This window comes from Entelurus aequoreus, linkage group LG06 (assembly GCF_033978785.1).
Source record: "Entelurus aequoreus isolate RoL-2023_Sb linkage group LG06, RoL_Eaeq_v1.1, whole genome shotgun sequence".
Classification (NCBI taxonomy): domain Eukaryota; kingdom Metazoa; phylum Chordata; class Actinopteri; order Syngnathiformes; family Syngnathidae; genus Entelurus; species Entelurus aequoreus.
The window spans coordinates 33077662-33101460 of NC_084736.1; the positions used below are offsets into that span (position 1 = coordinate 33077662).

At 30.3% G+C, this 23799-nt stretch overlaps 2 protein-coding genes across 2 annotated transcripts in view; both read right to left on the minus strand.

Moving 5' to 3' along the window:
- The window catches only part of hoxb3a (homeobox B3a), a 64387-nt gene extending 63384 nt beyond the window's left edge, over positions 1-1003 (minus strand). The window contains exon 1 of the mRNA XM_062050566.1: positions 910-1003. The gene's annotated coding sequence lies outside the window, so the exon portion shown is untranslated. The remainder of the gene's footprint in view (positions 1-909) is intronic.
- A 5961-nt stretch (positions 1004-6964) lies between these two features.
- Positions 6965-15014, minus strand: LOC133652147 (homeobox protein Hox-B4a-like). Its single transcript, XM_062050575.1, has 2 exons — positions 14747-15014; positions 6965-7364 (listed from the first exon to the last, which is right to left on the minus strand). The coding sequence occupies exons 1-2, from the start codon at positions 15012-15014 to the stop codon at positions 7105-7107; spliced, it is 528 nt and encodes a 175-aa protein (XP_061906559.1). The 3' UTR covers positions 6965-7104.
- Between the last annotated feature and the right edge of the window lie 8785 nt (positions 15015-23799).

Sequence of the window (23799 nt, forward strand, 5' to 3'; positions counted from 1 at the left end):
ACGTTGGGGCCACATGGGGGCCACGTTGGGGCCAAATGGGGGTCACATTCGGGCCACATTGGTGCCACATGGAGGACACGCTGGGGCCACGTTAGGTATACATGGGGGCTACATGGGAGCCATGTTGGGGCTACGTGGGAGACACATTGGGACTACGTTGGGGCCACATTGGGGCCACATGAGGGCCACGTTGAGGATACAAGGGTGCCACGTTGCTGCCAAATTGGGGCCACATTGGGGCCACATTGGAGTCGGTGCATGTTTACAGTGTAGTCTGATAAAAATCACATTTGACTTGCAGCGTAAAAAGTCAGCTGGAAAAAATCAGACCTAAAAAAACCCGACTTGGGCCACTTTGACCAGCAGTGTAAACATAGTCTTTTGTAAAGATCAGGTTCAGGACTACATCCTGATTTGGGGTCTTAATCTGGCACCAAAACATCCAATTTGATCACTTTGGAGGTTTAGACTGGCAACCAAAATCAACAAAATCAATCACATTTGATGTGCAGTGTGAACGGGACCCTTCTTGGGGCCACATTGGGGCCTGTTTGCGTTTATACTGGAGTGTGGTAATAATCACATTTGAATGGCAGTGTAAACAAAGTCCTTGTTGACAACATTGATTATGAGTAAACAAATAGTCACATGACTTTTAAAGATGACAACAATTTATCACAAATAACAACTAAGGAGAACATGTTAGAGGCCCCACACGCACGCACGCACGCACGCACGCACGCACGCACGCACACACACACACACACACACACACACACACACACACACACACACACACACACACACACACACACACACACACAATCAATCAAAGTCATACATGACCTTTGACCTCACCAGAAGCCCCCAGGACAATAAAAGCATGAAGAAGAATTTTGAAGCTCTTACCTTGAAAACCATATTTGACCTTCTTTGACCTTCCTCTCCTTTCTCACGTCTTCTTCTTCTTCTTGGAGGAGGGTCTGGTCCTGAAGACCTTCTTTCTTCCCGGCCCTGCTCGGCTCCTTGTGTGCACCGTCACCACGGCAACCGCAGAAGAAAAGTGCTGATTAATGATTATTTCTGGTATAATTCTCACATTTCTCTTCTGCGGCCAACAGCACAAGGAAAGTTCTTCTTTCTTCTCCGCCCACAGAAGTCACAAAAGTCACAAAAGTCACAAAAGTCAAAAAGTAACTAAGTAACATGGTGACAAGCAGCAGAAGGTTCAGGGATAATGAAAGACTTTTAAGTTATTTTATTACTATTATTTCTGAATAACATTATTCATCAAAAATGTGCATTTGATGAAATAATGACCGTTTATTTTATATATTATTTTATTTTGCATATTCATGATGTATAATGTTAGTTATGAAAAACATATGTATTATTAACCTCTGGAATGGACTTAGGCTGTCTTTAAGTTGAAATGGAGTGGTAAAATTATTTTGGTGACACCTAGTGGTCACAATAATTCATGATGTTAAGCTCATGTTGCAGAAAATTGAATGATGTGGACACGTTTGTTACTGGATACTTTCTAATCTGCCTTGAAGACTTTGCATGTGTAAGTAATATGCAACTATAATTATTTATTTGTATTGACAAATGTCACCTTTTATTGTTCAATGATTATTACCTGTGTCTAGTTTGTGTGCTATTGTGTGCTTAGTTGCTGTGTAGCTGCTAGCTTCTGGTATAGCCTAGCATGTTTACCTTTTGTATCGTAAAATATAAGAAATTGTGTGTTTATTGGAGGACATTTAGATGTTAACTGTCTGTCATCTTTGTAGGCACTCTGCTTGTATCGCACATGATATCACACACACGTCAGCACTCTGCTTGTATCCCACATGATATTACACACAAGTAAACACTCTGCTTGTATCGCACATTATATCACACACAAGTAAACATTCTGCTTGTATCGCACATTATTTCACACACAAGTAAACACTCTGCTTGTATCGCTCATGATATCACACACAAGTAAACACGCTGCAGGGTTGCTTGTATCACACATGATATCACACAAAAGTAAAAGCTCTGCAGGACTGCTTGTATCGCACATGATATCACACACAAGTAAACACGGTGCAGGGTTGCTTGTATCGCACATGATATCATACACAAGTTAACACGCTGCAGGACTGCTTGTATCACACATGATATAACACACAAGTAAAAGCTCTGCAGGACTGCTTGTATCGCACATGATATCACACACAAGTAAACATGCTGCAGGGTTGCTTGTATTGCACACAATATCACACACAGGTAAACACGCTGCAGGGTTGCTTGTATCGCACATTGTATCACACACAAGTAATTGTGCTGCAGGACTGCTTGTATCGCACATGATATCACACGCAAGTAAACACTCTGCTTGTATCGCACGTGATATCACACACAAGTAAACACTCTGCTTGTATCGCACGTAATATCACACACAAGTAAACACTCTGCTTGTATCGCACATGATATCACACACAGATAAACACTCTGCTTGTATCGTTCATATCACACACAAGTAAACACTCTGCAGGACTGCTTGTATCGGACATGATATCACACACAAGTAAAAACTGCAAGACTGCTTGTATCGCAAATGATATCCCACAAGCTGCAGGACTGCTTGTATCGCACATGATATTCCACATGCTGCAGGACTGCTTGTATCACACATGATATCGATATCACTCTGGGATCAGGGAGCCACTCTCCATGAAATACAGAAACATGTAACAATATATGTTATTGTGAATTAAATCATTTTTATATTTATGTTTATTTTGTATTCAACATATTTTGCATTTAATAATTATATGTCACTTTTTACTCCTTTTTTAAAAAAGTTATTTGTTTATAACTGAATTATATATATAAATCTCGATTCATAATGATTATGACTCTCACTTAAATCAACATTTTCATGAATCTATTTTCAAAAAGAGGTTTATTTGGGCCAATATTACATCATATTACATTATATTACGTTATATGATGTCATACATAAACTGTCTTTCTGCGCTTCAACACTGTAAATATTCGTCAAATCACAGTATAGCAATAATTCACAGTGTTATTGTGAAATTATTTTTTTTAAATATTCATTTTATATTATGTATGTTAATAATTATATATAAATTAATAATAATGTTACAAGTGTAAATATCCTGTATATCTTTATAAAATAAAGTTATCAATAATGTTACGAGTGTAAACATCCGGTATGTCTTCATAAAATAAAGTTATTACTAAAGCGTAAACATCCGGTATATCTTAATAAAATAAAGTTAATAATAATGTTACGAGTGTAAACATCCAGTTTATCTTTATAAAATAAAGTTATTAGTAAAATGTAAACATCCGTTGTGTCTTTATAAAATGAAGTTATTATTAATGTTACGAGTGTAAACATTCGGTATATCTTTATAAAATAAAGTTAATGATAATGTTACGAGTGTAAACATCCGGTATGTCTTCATAAAATAAAGTTAATACTAAAGGGTAAACATCCGGTATATCTTAATAAAATAAAGTTAATAATAATGTTACGAGTGTTACGAGTGTAAACATTCGGTATATCTTTATAAAATAAAGTTATTAGTAAAATGTAAACATCCGGTATATCTTTATAAAATAAAGTTATTACAAAAGTGTAAACATCCGGTATATATTTATGAAATAAAGTTAATAATAATGTTATGAGTGTAAACATCCGGTATATCCTTATAAAATAAAGTTATTACTAAAGTGTAAACATCCGGTATATCTTTATAAATAAAGTTATTACTAAAGTGTAAACATCCGGTATATCTTTATAAAATAAAGTTAATAATAATGTTATGATTGTAAACATCCGGTATATCTTTATAAAATAAAAGTTTATTAATAATGTTACAAATGTAAACATCCGGTATGTATTTATAAAATAACGTTGATAATAATATTACGAGTGTAAAACATCCGGTATATATTTATAAAATAAAGTTAATAATAATGTTACAAGTGTAAACATGCGGTATGTATTTATAAAATAAAATTAATAATAATGTTATGATTGTTGTTTTGATAGTGTTTATTAAAAAATCTCAGTGTACTATAAAGAAATACTTTGTAGGAAAAGTATTTCAAGCCATAATATGTAAAAAACTACTAAACAAAATGATTGCAAAATAGTTATTTTATTTCAGATGTTTCTATTTTCCTTTGTCCTTTTCGTTCGCCACGACTGTGACGTCACGTGACCGGCCCGCAGACACGAATAACAACAAATATTAATATTGATAACAACAATAATAATAATAAATGTGCGCCAATTTGAGGGTGACGTTCTCCGTGGCGAGTTCACGCGCGGCAATGTGATTTTCTCCCTGGGAGAGGCGCTGCGAGGAAAAAATGAAAATGAATTGGCGAGGCGAGCCTCCCAAAAGAAGCCATTCGTCTTGTTGATTATCTATTTGCTTGTCACACTTTGAGCTATGGCGCACACTCCGAACCGCACAAAGAAAGGCCGAAGCGCATGCGCAAGAGGCTGGCCAAATGTGCAGAAAAGATATTCAATTTCGGCCAAAAAATAAAAAATAAAAAATAAAGCACGACGATTTTTGTTGTTGTTGTTTTTGCAAGAATTCTCCACGGGGATGGTTGTCTGCGTTCACCGGGACGCAGCCGCGCAATTACCGGCAGGAGAAACGGAGCCGCTCGGTGATTTAAAAGCAGATTACGGGACGTAATGTTGCAAAGCAGCAGGGAAAATTCATCATTTAGCAAGACAAGCTGTTTGCGCGAGTCACGTGATTGATTCCATCCCTCAACGTCATGCGCGTGACATGACACACGACCACCTGGCAGGCCCCACGCCTCTTTTCGTGCGTGGGAAATCAACAAAAGAACAAAAGTAACAGAAAATAGTATTTTTTTTTTTGTCAGAAAAGAGAACAATTTATTTTCATACTTTTATTTACACTGCGGGGAGTTATTGACATGACATTTGTTTTATTTAAGGAGCAAAGGAACAAATGTGAGGACACACCTTTGATTGTATTATTATTATTATTATTATTATTATTATTATTATTATTATTATTATTACTATCAGCGAAATAGAAAGTCATCTTTGGAATGTAACCGAAACGAATGAATAAAAAAGGTTCATAGAAAACGTGCGTTTTAAATATACAAATAATTCTTATAATTTGGCGTTTCTGGAAAAAGCAGTTGTGAATATTTAAATACTTACAATTAATAATTAACAACTCCTGGCAAAGTAAAAAAAAAATATATATATATTGCTGCATTAAAATACAACATCGCAGTACTTCTAAGCAATATTACTGTTTGATCATTAAATGATGCGTGCAATCAATAAGTGCTGGGAAATAAACATGAACAATTATTGTGCAACAAATACACTTTTTTTAACGTTTTTGCATGAGTGAAAAATTAAGCTTTCGTCGTCTTTTGTCATTAATAATTAACAAGTCGTGCATGGTAGGATTAAATATGATGTTTTGGCCTCGTTCAAAAACAAATTACATGAAATATAAACATCGTTAATAAAGTGTATATATATAGTTATATTATTTGTTAAAAAATAATAACGTGATAATTAATTTTAAAACTAATGATTAATGAAATAGTATATTATATATGTATATATATATATATATATATATATATATATATATATATATATATATATATATATATATATATATATATATATATATATATATATATAATATATATATATATGTATATATATATATATATATATATATATATATATATATATATATATATATATATATATATATATATATATATATTAAATACTATTTTTAACTGCTTATTGTTTTATTATTATTTATTGTTATTATTGATACTATTATTATGATTTTATATATATATAAAAAATATACATACATATATATATATATATATATATATATATATATATATATATATATATATATATATATATATATATATATATATATATATATATATATATATATATATACATATGTACGTATATATAGTGTGTGTGTATAACGTTATTTATTGTTATTACTATTATTATGATTATATATATATATATATATATATATATATATATATATATATATATATATATATATATATATATATATACATATGTACGTATATATAGTGTGTGTGTATAACGTTATTTATTGTTATTACTATTATTATGATTATATATGTATATATGTATATATATATATATATATATATATATATATATATATATATATATATATATATATATATATATATATATATATATATATATATATATATATATATATAGTGTGTGTGTATATCAGTTTTTGTGTTTAAAGACAATAATGAATTAAGTTTTTTTCGTTGATAAAATAATTTAAAAATAATTATGTGTATGTATATATATATATATATATATATATATATATATATATATATATATATATATATATATATATATATATATATATATATATATATATATATATATAAAATACTATTTCCATCTGTCATATATATATATATATATATAGTGTGTGTGTGTGTGTTTGTGTGTGTGTGTGTGTGTGTGTGTGTTAGTTTTTGTGTTTAAAGACAATGATGAATGACGTTTTTATCGTTAATAAATTAATTCAGAAAATGTATAGTTATTAATAATGTTATGAGTGTAAACGTCCGGTACATCTTTATAATATAAAGTTAATATCAACAACTTAATGAAGCACTTTATATATATATATATATTACAATTTACATGAAGATAATGAACAATAACGGATACACAAAAAAACTTCACAATTGGCAAAGTAGGCGGAAAAACTCGTCACGTGACCTTGTTGGATATTACGGTAATTGTGGAAAATAAATAAAAAGGAGGAATATTTTGGTTGGTTTTTTTTTCCCTCTTTGACAAATAATTATTTCTCATGTCCAAAAAGAAGGTTCTGGTCCAGAGTTTCGGAGGAAAAACTGAATGAAGCAACAAAGAACTGGAGGATTTCATCGTCTTTGAGTTTGCACTTTGAACCGTTTGGACTTGGATATTGTTGTTGTTGGTGTTGTTGTTGTTGTTTATGTTGTGGTTGTTGTGTTCCCAGCCCGGACTTTGGTGTTTGGTAACTTGTGATCCTTCTTCCATTTCATTCGTCGGTTCTGGAACCAGATTTTGATCTGTCGCTCCGAGAGACTCAAGGTGTGCGCGACCTCCAGTCTGCGCCTGCGCGTCAGGTAGCGACTGTAGTGGAACTCCTTCTCCAGCTCCAGAACCTGCTGGCGCGTGTAGGCGCTCCGAGAGCGCTTGGGCTCACCTTCCCCGGTGGAGTTGGAGCTCACTGCGTGGGGGAGATGACGTGTTACTATGGTTACCACCGTACTGATAACACTGGCGATTAACAGAAAAGTCTATGTTAAAATGCACATCCGCGTGTCGTGTGCATGAATAATGACAGAAATATTGATATCATATTTATGTTCCTAAATAATGACATAAATATTGATATAATATGTATGTTCTTAAATAATGACATACATATTGATTTCATATAGAAAGTTTAGGGACAATATGCACATTTTGAACCAAATGTGTTTAGTTTTACTTCGTTATATTTCATAAATAACGTAATCCATCCATCAATAAGGTTATTTCAATAATATGATATATAAAACCTATATCATTTGTATTATTTACTAACTTAAGTATTATTACACGACAAATTAATAAATCCATTCATTATAAAAAAATTAAAAACATTTTTTTTATTTAGTAATTAACTCAAGCGTATATAAAATAAATGAATATATTTAATATGATACAATAATAATAATAATAATAAAATTAATAAAATAAAAATATTTATTTTAACTAGCAATTTACTTTATTTTATTAAGTAATATAATATTTTACAATACTATATCAATGATAGTAATATTAATAATAATAACACTAGTAATAATAATAATAATAAAAACAATAATAATAAAAAATACAAATAATCAGATACATTTTTTATTTCATTAGTTTTAAAATGAATTATTAAATTATTATTTTTTAACAATAATATAACTATAACTACATATATATATTATAAGTTTTATAATATTTATGATTAAAATCTTAGTTTTTATTAGTTGTATTATAATTGTATAAAAGCTTGTGTGTGTGTGTGTGTGTGTGTGTGTGTGCGTGTGTGCGTGTGTGTGTGTGAGTATGTGTGTGTGGGTGTGTGTGCGTGTGTGTGTATGAAGTTAATAAAGTTAATACTAATGTTACACATTCAAACATCCGGTATATCTTTATACAAAAGCCAAAAGCAGTGAAGTTGTCACGTTGTGTAAATGGTAAATAAAAAGAGAATACAACAAATCCTTTTCAACTTATATTCAATAGACTGCAAAGACAAGATACTTAAAGTTCACAATGAGAAACTTCATTTTATTTTGCAAATAATCATGAACTTAGAATTTAATGGCAGCAACACATGTCAAAAAAGTTGTCAAAAGGGGCATTGTTACCACTGTGTTACATGGCCTTTCTTTTTAACAATACTCAGTAAAGATTTGGGAACTGAGGAGACACATTTTGAAGTGGAATTCTTTCCCATTCTTGCTTGATGTACAACTTAACTTGTTCAACAGTCTCCCTTCTGCTATTTTAGGCTTCATATTGCACCACACATTTTCAATGGGAGACAGGTCTGGACTTCAGGCAGGCCAGTCTAGAACCCACACTCTTTTACTATGAAGCCACACTGTTGTAACACGTGGCTTGGCATTGTCTTGCTAAAATAAGCAGGGGCGTCCATGATAACATTGGTTGGATGGCAACATATGTTGCTCCAAAACCTGTATGTACCTTTCAGCATTAATGATGCCTTCACAGATGTGTAAGTTACCCATGTCTTGGGCACTAATACACCCCCATACCATCTCAGATGCTGGCTTTTACACTTTGTGCCTAGAACAGTCCAGACGGTTCTTTTCCTCTTTGATCTGGAGGAAACAACGTCCACAATTTCCAAAAACAATTTGAAATGTGGACTCATCAGACCACAGAGCACTTTTCCACTTTGCATCAGTCCATCTTAGATGAGTTCGGACCCAGCGAAGCCGTCTGCGTGGGTGTTGTTGACAAATGGCTTTGGATTTGCATAGTAGAGTTTTAGTAGAGTTTTAACTTGCACTTACAGATGTAGCGACCAACTGTAGTTACTGACAGTGGTTTTCTGAAGTGTTCCTGAGCCCATGTTGTGATATCCTTTACACACTGATGTCGCTTTTTGATGCAATACCGCCTGAGGGATCGAAGGTCCATAATATCATGGCTTATGTGCAGTGATTTCTCCAGATTCTCTGAACCTTTTGATGATATTACAGACCGTAGATGGTGAAATCCCTAAATTCCTTGCAATAGCTGGTTGAGAAATGTTGTTCTTAAACAATTTGCTCAGGCATTTGTTGACAAAGTGATGACCCTCGCCCCATCCTTGTTTGTGAATGACTGAGCATTCCATGGAAGCTGCTTTTATACCCAATCATGACACCCACCTGTTCCCAATTAGCCTGTTCACCCGTGGGATGTTCCAAATAAGTGTTTGATGAGCATTCCTCAACTTTCTCACTCTTTTTTGCCACTTGTGCCAGCTTTTTTGAAACATGTTGAAGGCATCAAACTCCAAATGAGCTAACATTTGCAAAAAATAACAAAGTTTTCAAGTGTGAACATGAAATATCTTGTCTTTGCAGTCTATTCAATTTAATATAAGTTGCAAAGGATTTGCAAATCATTGTATTCTGTTTTTATTTACCATTTACACAACGTGACAACTTCACTGCTTTTGGGTTTTGTACAAGCAGACACAGTGTGTAGACAGAAAAGGGAGAATGGATGCATTTTGGTGTAAAAACTAAAGATAAAAGTGAAGTTATAACACTGAAACGCCCTCAGGAAGAGGTGCTTTAAGACATGGCTAGCTAGCTAGCAGCTAACACCCATCTGCAGTTGGCGGTGTTTTAGCTACTTCTAAATCACTAATCCTGATCTCCATGACGACAAATAAAGTATGTTTCTTACAAGTACCATTATCACTGGAGGACGAAGAATAGCTAAACATGCTTCACTACACATTGTAGGAGGATACAACAGCTGACCACTAACAGCAAGCTAGCATCCCTGAATGTAAACAAACGTTGTGGGTGGATCTACATCTGACATCCACTGTAATGATACCAAGTACAAGAGCGTATCTAGTCGATACTACTATGATTACATCAATATTTTTTTAATGTCACAAAACTTTTTTCCTTTTTTAAAATTCATATTATGTTTATAAAGTCAGGAAATATGTCCCTGGACACATGCGGACTTTGAATATGACCAATGTATGATCCTGTCGGTACTTGGTATCGCATCAATACCTAAATGTGTGGTATCATCCAAAACTAATGTAAAGTATCCAAGAAGAGAACATTTGAGTGATGATTACATTTTAACAGAAGTGTAGATAGAACATGTTAAAAGAGAAAGTAAGCATATATTAACAGTAAATGAACAAGTAGATTAATAATAATTTTTTACAGTTCGTCCGTCAAAATGTTGACAAAATAATAGATAGATAAATGACACAATATGTTACTGCATACATCACCAGACTAATTAGAAGCCTTTGTTTGTTTACTTACTACTAAAAGACAAGTTGTCTAGTATGTTCACTGTTTTATTTAAGGACTAAATTACAATAATAAACATATGTTTAATGCACACTAAGATTTTTTGTTTAAATAAAGACAAAAAAAAAATTAAATTGTGTTCCCCTTTATTTAGAAAAGTATCGAAAAGTATTGAAACGTACCGTAATACATGTTTTATACCGGTACTGGTACCAAAATATTGGTATCGGGACAACCCTACATCCGGTATATCTATATTAAATAAAGTTGATAATAATGTGTAAACATCCGGTATGTGTAAACATCCGGTATGTCTTTAAAAAATAAAGTTATTACTAATGTTACGAGTGTAAACATCCGGTATGTCTTCATAAATAAAGTTAATATTAATGTTACAAGTGTAGACATCCGGTATATCTTTATTAGATAAAGTTAATACTAATGTTACGAGTGTAAACATCCGGTTTATCTTCATAAATAAAGTTATTACTAAAGTGTAAACATCCGGTATATCTTTAGAAAATAAAGTTATTACTAAAGTGTAAAAATCCGGTATATCTTTATAAAATAAAGTTATTACTAATTTTACGAGTGTAAACATCCGGTATATCTTCATAAATAAAGTTAATACTAATGTTATGAGTGTAAACATTCGGTATATCTTTATAAAATAAAGGTATTACTAAAGTTACGAGCGTAAATATCTGGCATATCTTTAAAAAATAAAGTTAATACTAAAGTGTATACATCCGGTTTATATCTTTATAAAATAAAATTATTACTAAAGTGTAAACATCCAGCATATCTTTATAAAATAAAATTAATACTAAAGTGTAGACGTCCGGTATATCTTTATAAAATAAAGTTAATATTAATGTTACGAGTGTAAACATTCGGTATATCCTTATAAAATAAAGTTAATACCAATGTTACGAGTGTAAACATTGGGTATATCTTTATAAAATAAAGGTATTACTAAAATTACGAGCGTAAACATCCGTTATATCTTTATAAGATAAAGTTAATACTAAAGTGTATACATCCGGTATATCTTTATAAAATAAAGTTATTACTAAAGTTACGAGTGTAAACATCCGATATATCTTTATAAAATAAAGTTAATAATAATGTTACAAGTGTAAACATCCGGTGTATCTTTATAAAGTTAATAATAATGTTAAGGGTGTAAACATCCGGTATGTCTTTATAAAATAAAGTTAATAATAATGTAACGAGGGTAAACATCCGGTATATCTTTATAAAATAAAGTTATCACTAATGCTACGAGTCTAAACATCCTGTATACAGCATCTTTATAAAATAAAGTTAATAATAATGTTATGAGTGTAAACATCCGGTATGTTTAAAAAAAATAAAGTTATTACTAATGTTACGAGTGTGAATATCCGGCATATCTTTAAAAAATAAAGTTAATACTAAAGTGTATACATCCGGTATATCTTTATAAAATAAAGTTATTACTAAAGTGTAAACATCCGGCATATCTTTATAAAATAAAATCAATACTAATGTTACGAGTGTAAACATTCGGTATATCTTTATAAAATAAAGTTAATACCAATGTTACGAGTGTAAACATTGTGTATATCTTTATAAAATAAAGTTATTATTAAAGTGTATAAATCCGGTATATCTTTATAAAATAAAGTTATTACTAAAGTTACGAGTGTAAACCTCCGATATAACTTTATAAAATAAAGTTAATAATAATGTTACAAGTGTAAACATCCGGTGTATCTTTATAAAGTTATCACTAATGCTATGAGTGTAAACATCCTTTATACAGTCTCTTTATAAAATAAAGTTAATAATAGTGTTACGAGTGTAAACATCCGGTATATCTTTATAAAATAAAGTTATCACTAATGCTACGAGTGTAAACATCCTGTATACAGTGTCTTTATAAAATAAAGTTATTACTAATGTTACGAGTGTAAACATCCGGTATATCTTTATAAAATAAAGTTATTACTAAAGTGTAAACATCCGGTATATCTTTATAAAATAAAGTTATTCCTAAAGTGTAAACATCCGGTATATCTTCATAAAATAAAGTTATTCCTAAAGTGTATACATCCGGTATATCTTTATAAAATAAAGTTATTCCTTAAGTGTAAACATCCGGTATATCTTTATAAAATAAAGTTATTACTAAAGTGTAAACATCCGGTATATCTTTATAAAATAAAGTTATTATTAAAGTGTAAACATCCGGTATATCTTTATAAAATAAAGTTATTTCTAAAGTGTAAACATCCGGTATATCTTCATAAAATAAAGTTATTACTAAAGTGTAAACATCCGGTATATCTTTATAAAATAAAGTTATTCCTAAAGTGTAAACATCCGGTATATCTTTAAAAAATAAAGTTATTTTTAAAGTGTAAACATCCGATATATCTTTATAAAATAAAGTTAATAATAATGTTACGAGTGTAAACATCCGGTATATCTTTATAAAATAAAGTTATCACTAATGCTACGAGTGTAAACATCCTGTATACAGTATCTTTATAAAATAAAGTTAATAATAATGTTATGAGTGTTAACATCCGGTATGTGTAAAAAAAATTAAGTTAATACTAATGTTACGAGTGTAAACATCCGGTATATCATTATAAAATAAAGTTATTACTAAAGTGTAAACATCCGGTATATCTTTATAAAATAAAGTTATTCCTGAAGTGTAAACATCCGGTATATCTTCATAAGATAAAGTTATTCCTAAAGTGTATACATCCGGTATATCTTTATACAATAAAGTTATTCCTTAAGTGTAAACATCCGGTATATCTTTATAAAATAAAGTTATTACTAAAGTGTAAACATCCGGTATATCTTTCTAAAATAAAGTTTTTCCTAGAGTGTAAACATCCGGTATATCTTTATAAAATAAAGCTATTACTGAATTGTAAACATTTGGTATATCTTTATAAAATAAAGTTATTCCTAAAGTGTAAACATCCGGTATATCTTTATAAAATAAAGTTATTACTAAAGTGTAAACATCCGGTATATCTTTATAAAATAAAGTTAATACTAATGTTATGAGTGTAAAATTTGGTATATCTTTATAAAATAAAGGTATTACTAAAGTTACGAGTGTATACATCCGGTATATCTTTATAAGATAAAGTTATCACTAAAGTTACGAGTGTAAACATCCGGTATATCTGTAAAAAATAAAGTTATTCCTAAAGTGTAAACATCAAGTATATCGTCATAAATAAAGTTAATATTAATGTTACGAGTGTAGACATCCGGTATATCTTTATAAAATAAAGTTAATACTCAAGTGTATAAATCCAGTATATTTTTATAAAATAAAGTTATTACTAAAGTTACGAGTGTAAACATCCGGTATATCTTTATAAAATAAAGTTATTCCTAAAGTGTAAACATCCGATATATCTTTATAAAACAAAGTTATTACTAAAGTGTAAACATCCGGTATATCTTTATAAAATAAAGTTAATACTAATGTTACGAGTGTAAACATTCGGTATATCTTTATAAAATAAAGGTATTACTAAAGTTACAAGCGTAAACATCCGGTATATCTTTATAAAATAAAGTTGATACTAAAGTGTATACATCTGGTATATCTTTATAAAAAGTAATTAGTCAAGTGTAAACATCCGGTATATCTTCATAAACAAAGTTAATATTAATGTTACGAGTGTAGACATCCGTTGTATCTTTATAAAATAAAGGTTTTACTAAAGTTACGTGTGAAAACATCCGGTATATCTTCATAAAATAAAGTTATTACTAAAGTGTAAACATCCGGTATACCTATATAAAATAAAGTTATTCCTAAAGTGTAAACATCCGGTATACCTTTATAAAATAAAGTATATCTTTAGGTGGGAAAAGTGTCGTTAGTGACTAAGAGACATGAAAGATGAAAGTCTATAAAAAATAAAGTGCAACACGTGACTAAAAAGAAACAATCAAGTACGAGGTGACTTCCGGTCAAGTGCACGTCCTAAAACTTGACGTGGCGCTCGTGAAGGTCCCGACTTACCGACGTTCACGTGCACTTTCTTCATCCACGGGTAGACCACGGGCCCCGCGGGGCTGCTGGCGGGAGAAGGCGGCTGAGTCTGCTCGCAGGGCGGCGGGCTGCTGGCGGGCCGACACGGCGCGTACGGCGGCTGCGGTGCACCGGGCAGGTGTCGGTCCCGGGTGGGGTAGTAGTCGGGCTGAGGGGGCAGGTAGTCGGGGTGTGAGTACTCCTCGCACGGCGGGAACTTGGGCTCCACATAATGACACGCGAGCAAATAGGAGCTCATGGCCGATCACGTGGGAGACGTCCCGGTCACTTTTTATATCTCGCACGCGCGTGCTCGTCGGGCCCTCCTACTTTGCCAGCAACAAAGTTGCCGCACACGTGACCAGCGCCAGCCAATGGCCGTGCAGGAAACAGCGAGGAGCGCGTGCATGTACGCGTGTGTGTACGCGCATCTCATGATCTTACTGAGTACTCCGCTTCGACATGACGTCACGACTTTAATGGCCGATTAGGAAGATGAAAACATTTATTTATTTATTTTTTATAAACATGTTAAAAGCGACCCAGTGTAGTTTAAATATACATTTGACGTTTAGGAGGATTAAGAATGTCTTAAATTAATATTTTATTGTCCTCTCATGTAATTATTATTTTACTGTACATATACATATATATACCGGATGTTTACTCTTTAGTAATAACTTTATTTTATAAATATAGTTATTGTTGGTTCTATCCCTACTCTAAGGTGTTTTTCCTAACTTTTTTTTTTTATTCTATGTATTTTTTTCTTTCTTTTATGAAGATATAACGGATGTTTACACTTTAGTACTAACTTTATTTTATAAAGATATACCGGATGTTTACACTTTAGTAATAACTTTATTTTATAAATAAGATTATTGTTAGTTTTATCCCTACTCTAAGGTGTTTTTCATAACTTAAATAATCATAAAATTTTACATTTATTTATTACTGTACAATATTTCTGTGAAACTTTACCCCTCAATGTATTTATTTAATGTATGTATTGGTACTTTTTGTTGTTAATTAAAATAAAATGTTGCACACTTCAACAACAACATTATGTTACATACTAGATTATTATTGGTATTTATTTATTTCATTTTTTTAAATTGAGTGTAATATAATTGTACTGCCTTATTAATTATTTAATACTTATATTGTTGTTATTCCTTATCTAAAAACCTTATTAAATGTATATGTGCACGTGTTTCAAAACAATAACAATATCAGGCTACATAAAAGTATAAAACATAATTTGTATTCCATCTATTCCCTACAGTGTGTCCCTCTTAATGTATTATATTTGTTTGTGGTTGACATATTACATTTTTTTAGTTAATAAATAAATATCTGTAAAAAATAATTGTATATGATTAATATTACTATTTAATATTCGAAATATAAATCGATATGTATACTAATATATATATATATATATATGTATATATATATATATATATATATATATATATAAATTAAAAAGGATATATATATATATATATATATATATATATATATATATATATATATATATATATATATATATATATATATATATATATATATATATATATATCCTTTTTAATTTATTTAATTGTTTCATTTGTATTATACGTTATTATATTAATAATAAACGAACTATATTACCTTTATTTTGCACTTGTTTGACTCATAATAAAATAGGTTAAATAAAAGTGTACAAGTGTATTAAATATTGTTTAAATTGCATTATTCTATTCAATAATAATTATCTACAAAATGCGTTCGTTATTGAATATTTGTATCCCCTTTAAACTACCAATACATAACATTGTTTACCTGAAACATGTTATCTGAATTATTGTAATCTAATAATTGATTAAAAATGCATTTCTTCCTCTGGCTTCTCTTCAGACATGTTGAATTGTGTAATCACGTGACCTAGTCAATTATCATGATATTAATGTGTAACTATATTCATCGTATAGGAGTTTAACCAAGACTTTAAATATTATTTATTCATGATTATTGTAGGTGTTACATCTTCTTCAAACATTCAACTTTTTAAACAGGGCTCTACTAATAATTATTTCATGTTTAACGACTTGTAAGGAATATTTCCTGTAATAAAAAACAAAAAGCTGCAGGCCACAGTTGGTGTTAAAAGTCACGTGATGTCCTCTCAACCACTTCGTGCAAAATAAATGAGTTTCACATTTCAAATCAATCAATGCAGTTGATCAATGCTCTGGGTACTATTACGGGGTGGATCAATAGAACATTGGTCAAGAAATATTAATACCTCCTAAACATATTAATCTGTACTTGATACAAACAACAAACATTTTTAAATACACATTAATATGAACAAGACTGAGTTTTTTAATGTCAATACCCAAAGTCCCCTGATGCACTACTAATTATATTTATTTCATAACAACATGATGCACTACTAATCATATTTATTTCATAACAACATGATGCACTACTAATTATATGTATTTCATAACAACATGATGCACTACTAATTATATGTATTTCATAATAACATGATGCACAACTAATTATATTTATTTCATAACAACATGATGCACAACTAGTTACATTTATTTCATAACAACATGATGCACGACTATTTATATTTATTTCATAACAACATGATGCACGACTAATTATATTTATTTCATAACAACATGATGCACAACTAATTGTATTTATTTCATAACAACATGATGCACTACTAATTATATTTTATTTCATAACAACATGATGCACGACTAGTTATATTTATTTCATAACAACATGATGCACTGCTAATGATATTTATTTAATAACAACATGATGCACTGCTAATTATATTTATTTCATAACAACATGATGCATGACTAATTATATTTATTTCATAACAACATGATGCACGACTAATTATGAATATTTCATAACAACAATATTCCTCTGCAATGTTAAAATGATAGAAACATCAAAGTTGTCCTTTTTTTAGCAATGAAATAGACTTCACGTTCAGAACACACACACACACACACACACCATTCCGCACACACACACACACACACACACACACACACACACACACACACACACACACACACACACACACACACACACACACACACACACACACACACACACACACACACACACACACACACACACACACACACACACACACACACACACATTAGATGAAGAGTGGACCGCATCATTTTTCAAGTGGACAAACGATGACTAAAGAGAGTCCAAACTCGAGAGGATGTGAAGGTTTTAATAAAACTGAAGTGTTTTTTTATTAAATAAAAAATAAAAAATCAAAGACAAAAAAAGGCTTTTAATCCATAAATGGAGAAAGTTAAAAAAGTGCAGGATGACTTTTTCATCCTCAGTAAAATTCGAGGCCTTGAAGTTGACCACACCCTCCATGCAAAAATTGTCTCAATACTTTGTGTGACATTTGTGCTCTTTGGGTTTTAAGTGATTAGGAAGTTATGAACACAAATACATGCAGTTAAGAAAATGATTTAAGTTTAGGTCATTTTCCAAAAACTTTCATCCTTAACAACTTAAGCGGTATTATAACACCTTCGCTTATTTCAAGGGAACAAACGTAGCACAAACCATTCTGTTTCGATTTGGAGAAATTGGTGGGAACTTTGACAATAGAAGACACATTCAAAGGCATAAACCTGCACAAATGTGGCACAAAAGATGAAAACTGGCAATAATATGATCGTTAATAACTCAAAAACTAAAACAGCAAACATACAAATCCATTTTAACGGCACAAAACAGCACAAACGCAGCTGTTAGGAATGCTAAAATTGTTTTCGTTATGTCCTGAAAACTTAATCTTCAATATGTAAAACACACAATCACTCATTTCCACGACAAAATAAGCACAAATCTGCACAAATGTAGCATCAACGATTGACACTATTTCTGTTGAATTTGGAACATTAAGACTGTTTTGGTTGAATGTGAAGACAATGGGAACCATGATATATAAAACAATTACCTTAAATAGTATAAACTTGCCCAAATGTGGCACAAATGTGGCACAAACGCTGAAACTATTTTGGTTGAATGAGGAGAAAATTGGGGATGGCCGGATGAACTTTGATTGAACTATAAAATGATCTATATTGAATAAAAATAAAAATAGTGACAACTAATAGTAATGATAATATATTTCAACGGCACAAAGCTGCACAAATGTCGCACAAACAATTGAGAATCTTTTGGTTGAATGTGAAGAGAATGGGAACCAAGATGGGTATGAAAAAATATCTTAAATAAGTCAAAAACAAAACAATAGACACTAGTATGAATTTGCACAAATGTGGCACAAACCCTGAAATTATTTTGGTTGAATGCGGACAAAAATGGGGAATGGCCGGATTAACTTTGATTGAACTATGAAATGATATATATTGAATACAAATAAAAACATCAACAACTAATAGTAATGATAATAAATGTCAACAGCACAAACCTGCACAAATGTAGCACAAACCATTGAGATAATTTTTGGTTGAAAGTGGAGAATGTCAGGGGACTGGTGACATCACTTTAATAAAAACTTTAATCTTTAATAACTCAATAAGTTAAACAGCAACACAACACAGTCGATCATTTCCTTGGCACAAACGTAGCACAATCGGTGTTGACTATTTTGGCTAAATGTGGAGAAAATGGGGGGTGCAGGGAACTATGAATGACCTATAAAATACATTGAAATAATTACAAAACAACAACAAAAACCACCATTTCAACAGCACAAACCTGCAAAAATGTAACACAAATATAACACAAATGGAACTGTAAAACTTTAACACAAATGTAACACAAATGTAACACAAATGTGACACAAATGTGACACAAATGTGACACAAATGTGAAACAAATGTGACAAAATGTAACTAACAAAAGTAACACAAAAGCATCACAAATGTATCACAAGTGTAACACAAATTTTAAAAAATGCAACACAAATATAACACAAATGTTGCACAAAAGTAACAGTGAAAATATAACTTAAATAAAAAAACACAAATGCCACACAAATGTAACACAATTGTAACACAAATGTAACACACATGTAACACAAATATACCACAAATATACCACAAATGTAAAACAAATGTACTTGTAACAAATGTACTTGTAACGAATGTAACACAAATGTAGGATACACGTAACTGTAACAAATGTAACACAAATGTAAGATACATGTAACTGTAACAAATGTTACACAAATGTTACTAACAAATATACCACAAATGTAAGAGACATTTACTTGTAATAAATGTAACACACATGTAACACAAACGTAACTATAACAAATGTAACACAAATTTAACTGTAAAAAATGTAACACAAATGTAAGACTGTAACCAAAGTAACATAAATGGAAAAACAAATGTATCACAAATGTAACACAAATATGACACAAATGTAACTGTCAAAAATGTAACACAAATGCAACTGTATTAAATGTAACACAATTGCAACTATATTCAATGCAACACAAATGTAACACACATGTAACACACGTAACGCACGTAACACACACGTAACACACACGTAACACAAATGTAGCACAAATGTAACACACATGTAAAACAAATGTTTAAAAAAATGTAACTGTAACAAATATACCACAAATGTAACACAAACGTATCACAAATGTAACTAACAAATATACCACAAATGTAACACAAATGTAACACAAATGTATCACAAACGTAACACAAACGTAACATAAACGTAACACAAACGTAACACAAATGTAACTGTAACAAATTTAAGTTTTGTGTGTTGTGGAGGGCCAACTTCCCGCGTGTTTATTATTTATCAAACAATGTTTGTCAATAAGATTTATTTACCAAACAATAAATATTATTGTCAACAAAATGAATTTATCTAACAACAAATATATTGTCAACAAGATATATTTCCCAAACAACAAAGATGTTTGTCAACAAGATGGGGGTCCATCGCCGTGGAAACATCGACTATATTCTCCCCGAGAAGCGAACTCGTGAGATTGCGACACAAATCCGGATCTACAGGGTAAACATAGAAGATGATGTTCTCCTCTTCTTCATGCACCACCTTCATCTTCCTTCTGTATTTTTACTTGATCTTGCACTCAAACACTACCTGCTTAATGTTGGAGGCAGGGCATGTTGTCACGGCAACAGAGGAGACTTGTTGCTCAAACCAAATGTTGTACAATAAATATCATAAACGGATTATAAATATTATTAAGCGATGATGGGATAACTGAAAACAACAAAAGTATTATTTGTATAAAATAAAGACAATTAGTATTATTACTTGCATTCATTGTTTTGGTGTATTATTATTAATATTGATTATTGGGTAAATATTAGGGATGTGAATCTTACAACGGCTAAAGATTCAATTCTGATTCTTTGGGTGACGATTCCATTTATTGTTTATTCTTGATTGAATATTATTTGATATAAAAATGGTAACAAAACCTTTAAAAACGTAACGTCTGACATGTGACTGATATGTGCAGCAAAGATGGCCTGAAAAACATTTTTTATTGATTTTTGAAACGTAGAAATCGATTCAGAATAGTGATAAAAAAAGCCCTTTTTTGTCGCTCCTACACATTTTTTTAAATTTTTAAATATTTGTGTTTGAATTTTGAATCGAATTATAATTTTGAATAAGCAAAAAAAAAAAAAACTTTATTTAATTTTCTAATAGTTTTGTTTACATTTTGAATTGAGTTATAATTTTTGAATAAACAAAAAAACACTTTTTATTTTTTTTAATTGTATTTTATTTTTTAACATTTTGTTTGAAATTTGAATCGAATTATAATTTTGAAAAAATAAAACAAACTACATTTTTTTTTATTGTTTTAATATTTTGGTTTCAATTTTGAATCGAATTGGAATTTTTAATAAACAAAAACCACACTTTTTTTATATATAAATAATTTTGTGTACATTTTTATCGAATTATAATTCTGAATAAACAAAATAACCAATGTTTTTATTTTATTTTATTATAATTTTCTTGAAATTTTGAATCAAATTATAATTCAAAATAAAAAAACACATTTTTTATTTATTTTTTTGTTTAAATTTTAAATTGAATTATAATTTTGAATAAACAATTATTTTTTTTTCCAAATTCGGATGTGATTCCTTTTTGGCAGCCCTTCTACATAATTTGTATTATTATTATTATTATTATGAATACTACTGTACTTTTGCATTGTATTTTATTCTGTTCTATTATTATTCTATTTCTTATGAAGTGTTTCTTATAGAATTATTTAAAGGAAACATGATGAAAAATAACAGTAAACTAATGATAATATTGTGTGTCAATGTCACTTCAACAAATAACAAATATCAAGTCAATATTAATAAAAAGCATTATCAAATATAAAAGTGACTTCCTTCATTTGGTTCCTTTCACAACATTTATGATGATTCATTTGTTAGAATTCTTTCTGTGCTTTTGTTCCACTCTTACATCGGTTTAGTTGGACTGACAGATGTGGGCGTGGCCACCTTGACCTCCCACTCGCTCTCTTTGTCCAGGTGAGTATCCATCAAGGTGTGTTGACTTCCTCAACGTTCACCTCCACTTCATCACCGCCGCCTTTTGTCTGCAGCCTCGACTTATTATCCCCAGTTCATACGCAGGTCATGTTTATATAAACTATTATATAGCAGTCATATGCAATAATAATGTTTAACTATGTCAATTATATGTACTCATTTAAAGTTTAAATGTAGGTCATTATGTTTACATAAACTATTATATAGCATTCATATGCAATAATAATGTTTATCTATGTCAATTATATGTACTTATATATAGTTTATATGTAGGTCATCATGTTTGTATAAAGTTAAAGTTAAAGTTAAAGTACCAATGATTGTCACACACACACTAGGTGTGGTGAAATTTGTCCTCTGCATTTGACCCATCCCCTTGGGGAGCAGTGGGGAGCAGTGGGCAGCAGCGGCGCCGCGCCCGGGAATCATTTTAGTGATTTAACCCCCAATTCCAACCCTTGATGCTGAGTGCCAATGGGTCCCATTTTTATAGTCTTTGGTATGACTCGGCTGGGATTTGAACTCCAACCTAAACTATTATATAGCATTTATATGCAATAATAATGTTTAAATTAGTCAATTATATGTATTTATATATAGTTTATATGTAGGTCATTATGTTTACATAAACTATTATATAGCATTTATATGCAATAATAATGTTTAAATTTGTCAATTATATGTATTTATATATAGTTTATATGTAGGTCATTATGTTTACATAAACTATTATATAGCATTCATATGCAATAATAATGTTTCGATTTGTCAATTATATGTATTTATATATAGTTTATATGTAGGTCATTGTGTTTACATAAACTATTACATAGCGTTCATATGCAATAATAATGTTTAAATGTGTCAATTATATGCAATTATATATAGTTTATATGTAGGTCATCATGTTTACATAAACTATTATATAGCGTCCATATGCAATAAAATTATTTAAATATGTCAATTATATGTACTTATATATAGTTTATATGTAGGTCATCATGTTTATATAAACTATTATATAGCAGTCATATGCAATAATAATGTTTAACTATATCAATCATATGTACTTATATATAGTTTATATGTAGGTCATCATGTTTATATAAACTATTATACATCATTCAAATGCAATAATAATGTTTAAATTAGTCAGTTATAGGTATTTATATATAGTTTATATGTAGGTCATTATGTTTACATAAACTATTATGTAGCATTCATATGAAATAATAATGTTTAAATATGTCATTTATGTGTAGTTTATACACAGATCATCATGTTTACATAAACTTTATACAATTATATAACATGCATATGGAATAATAATGTTTAAATATGTCAATGACATGTACTTATAGTTTATACACAGGTCATCATGTTTACATCAACTATTATATAGCATTCATATGCAATAATAATGTTTAAATTTGT

Excerpts from the sequence above, each read along its gene's own strand:
- LOC133652147 (XM_062050575.1), bottom strand. The coding sequence starts at position 15,014 with ATGAGCTCCTATTTGCTCGCGTGTCATTATGTGGAGCCCAAGTTCCCG. Across the intron at positions 7,365-14,746 it reads GAAAGTGCACGTGAACGTCG|TGAGCTCCAACTCCACCGGG; the intron begins GTAAGTCGGGAC and ends TCCCCCACGCAG.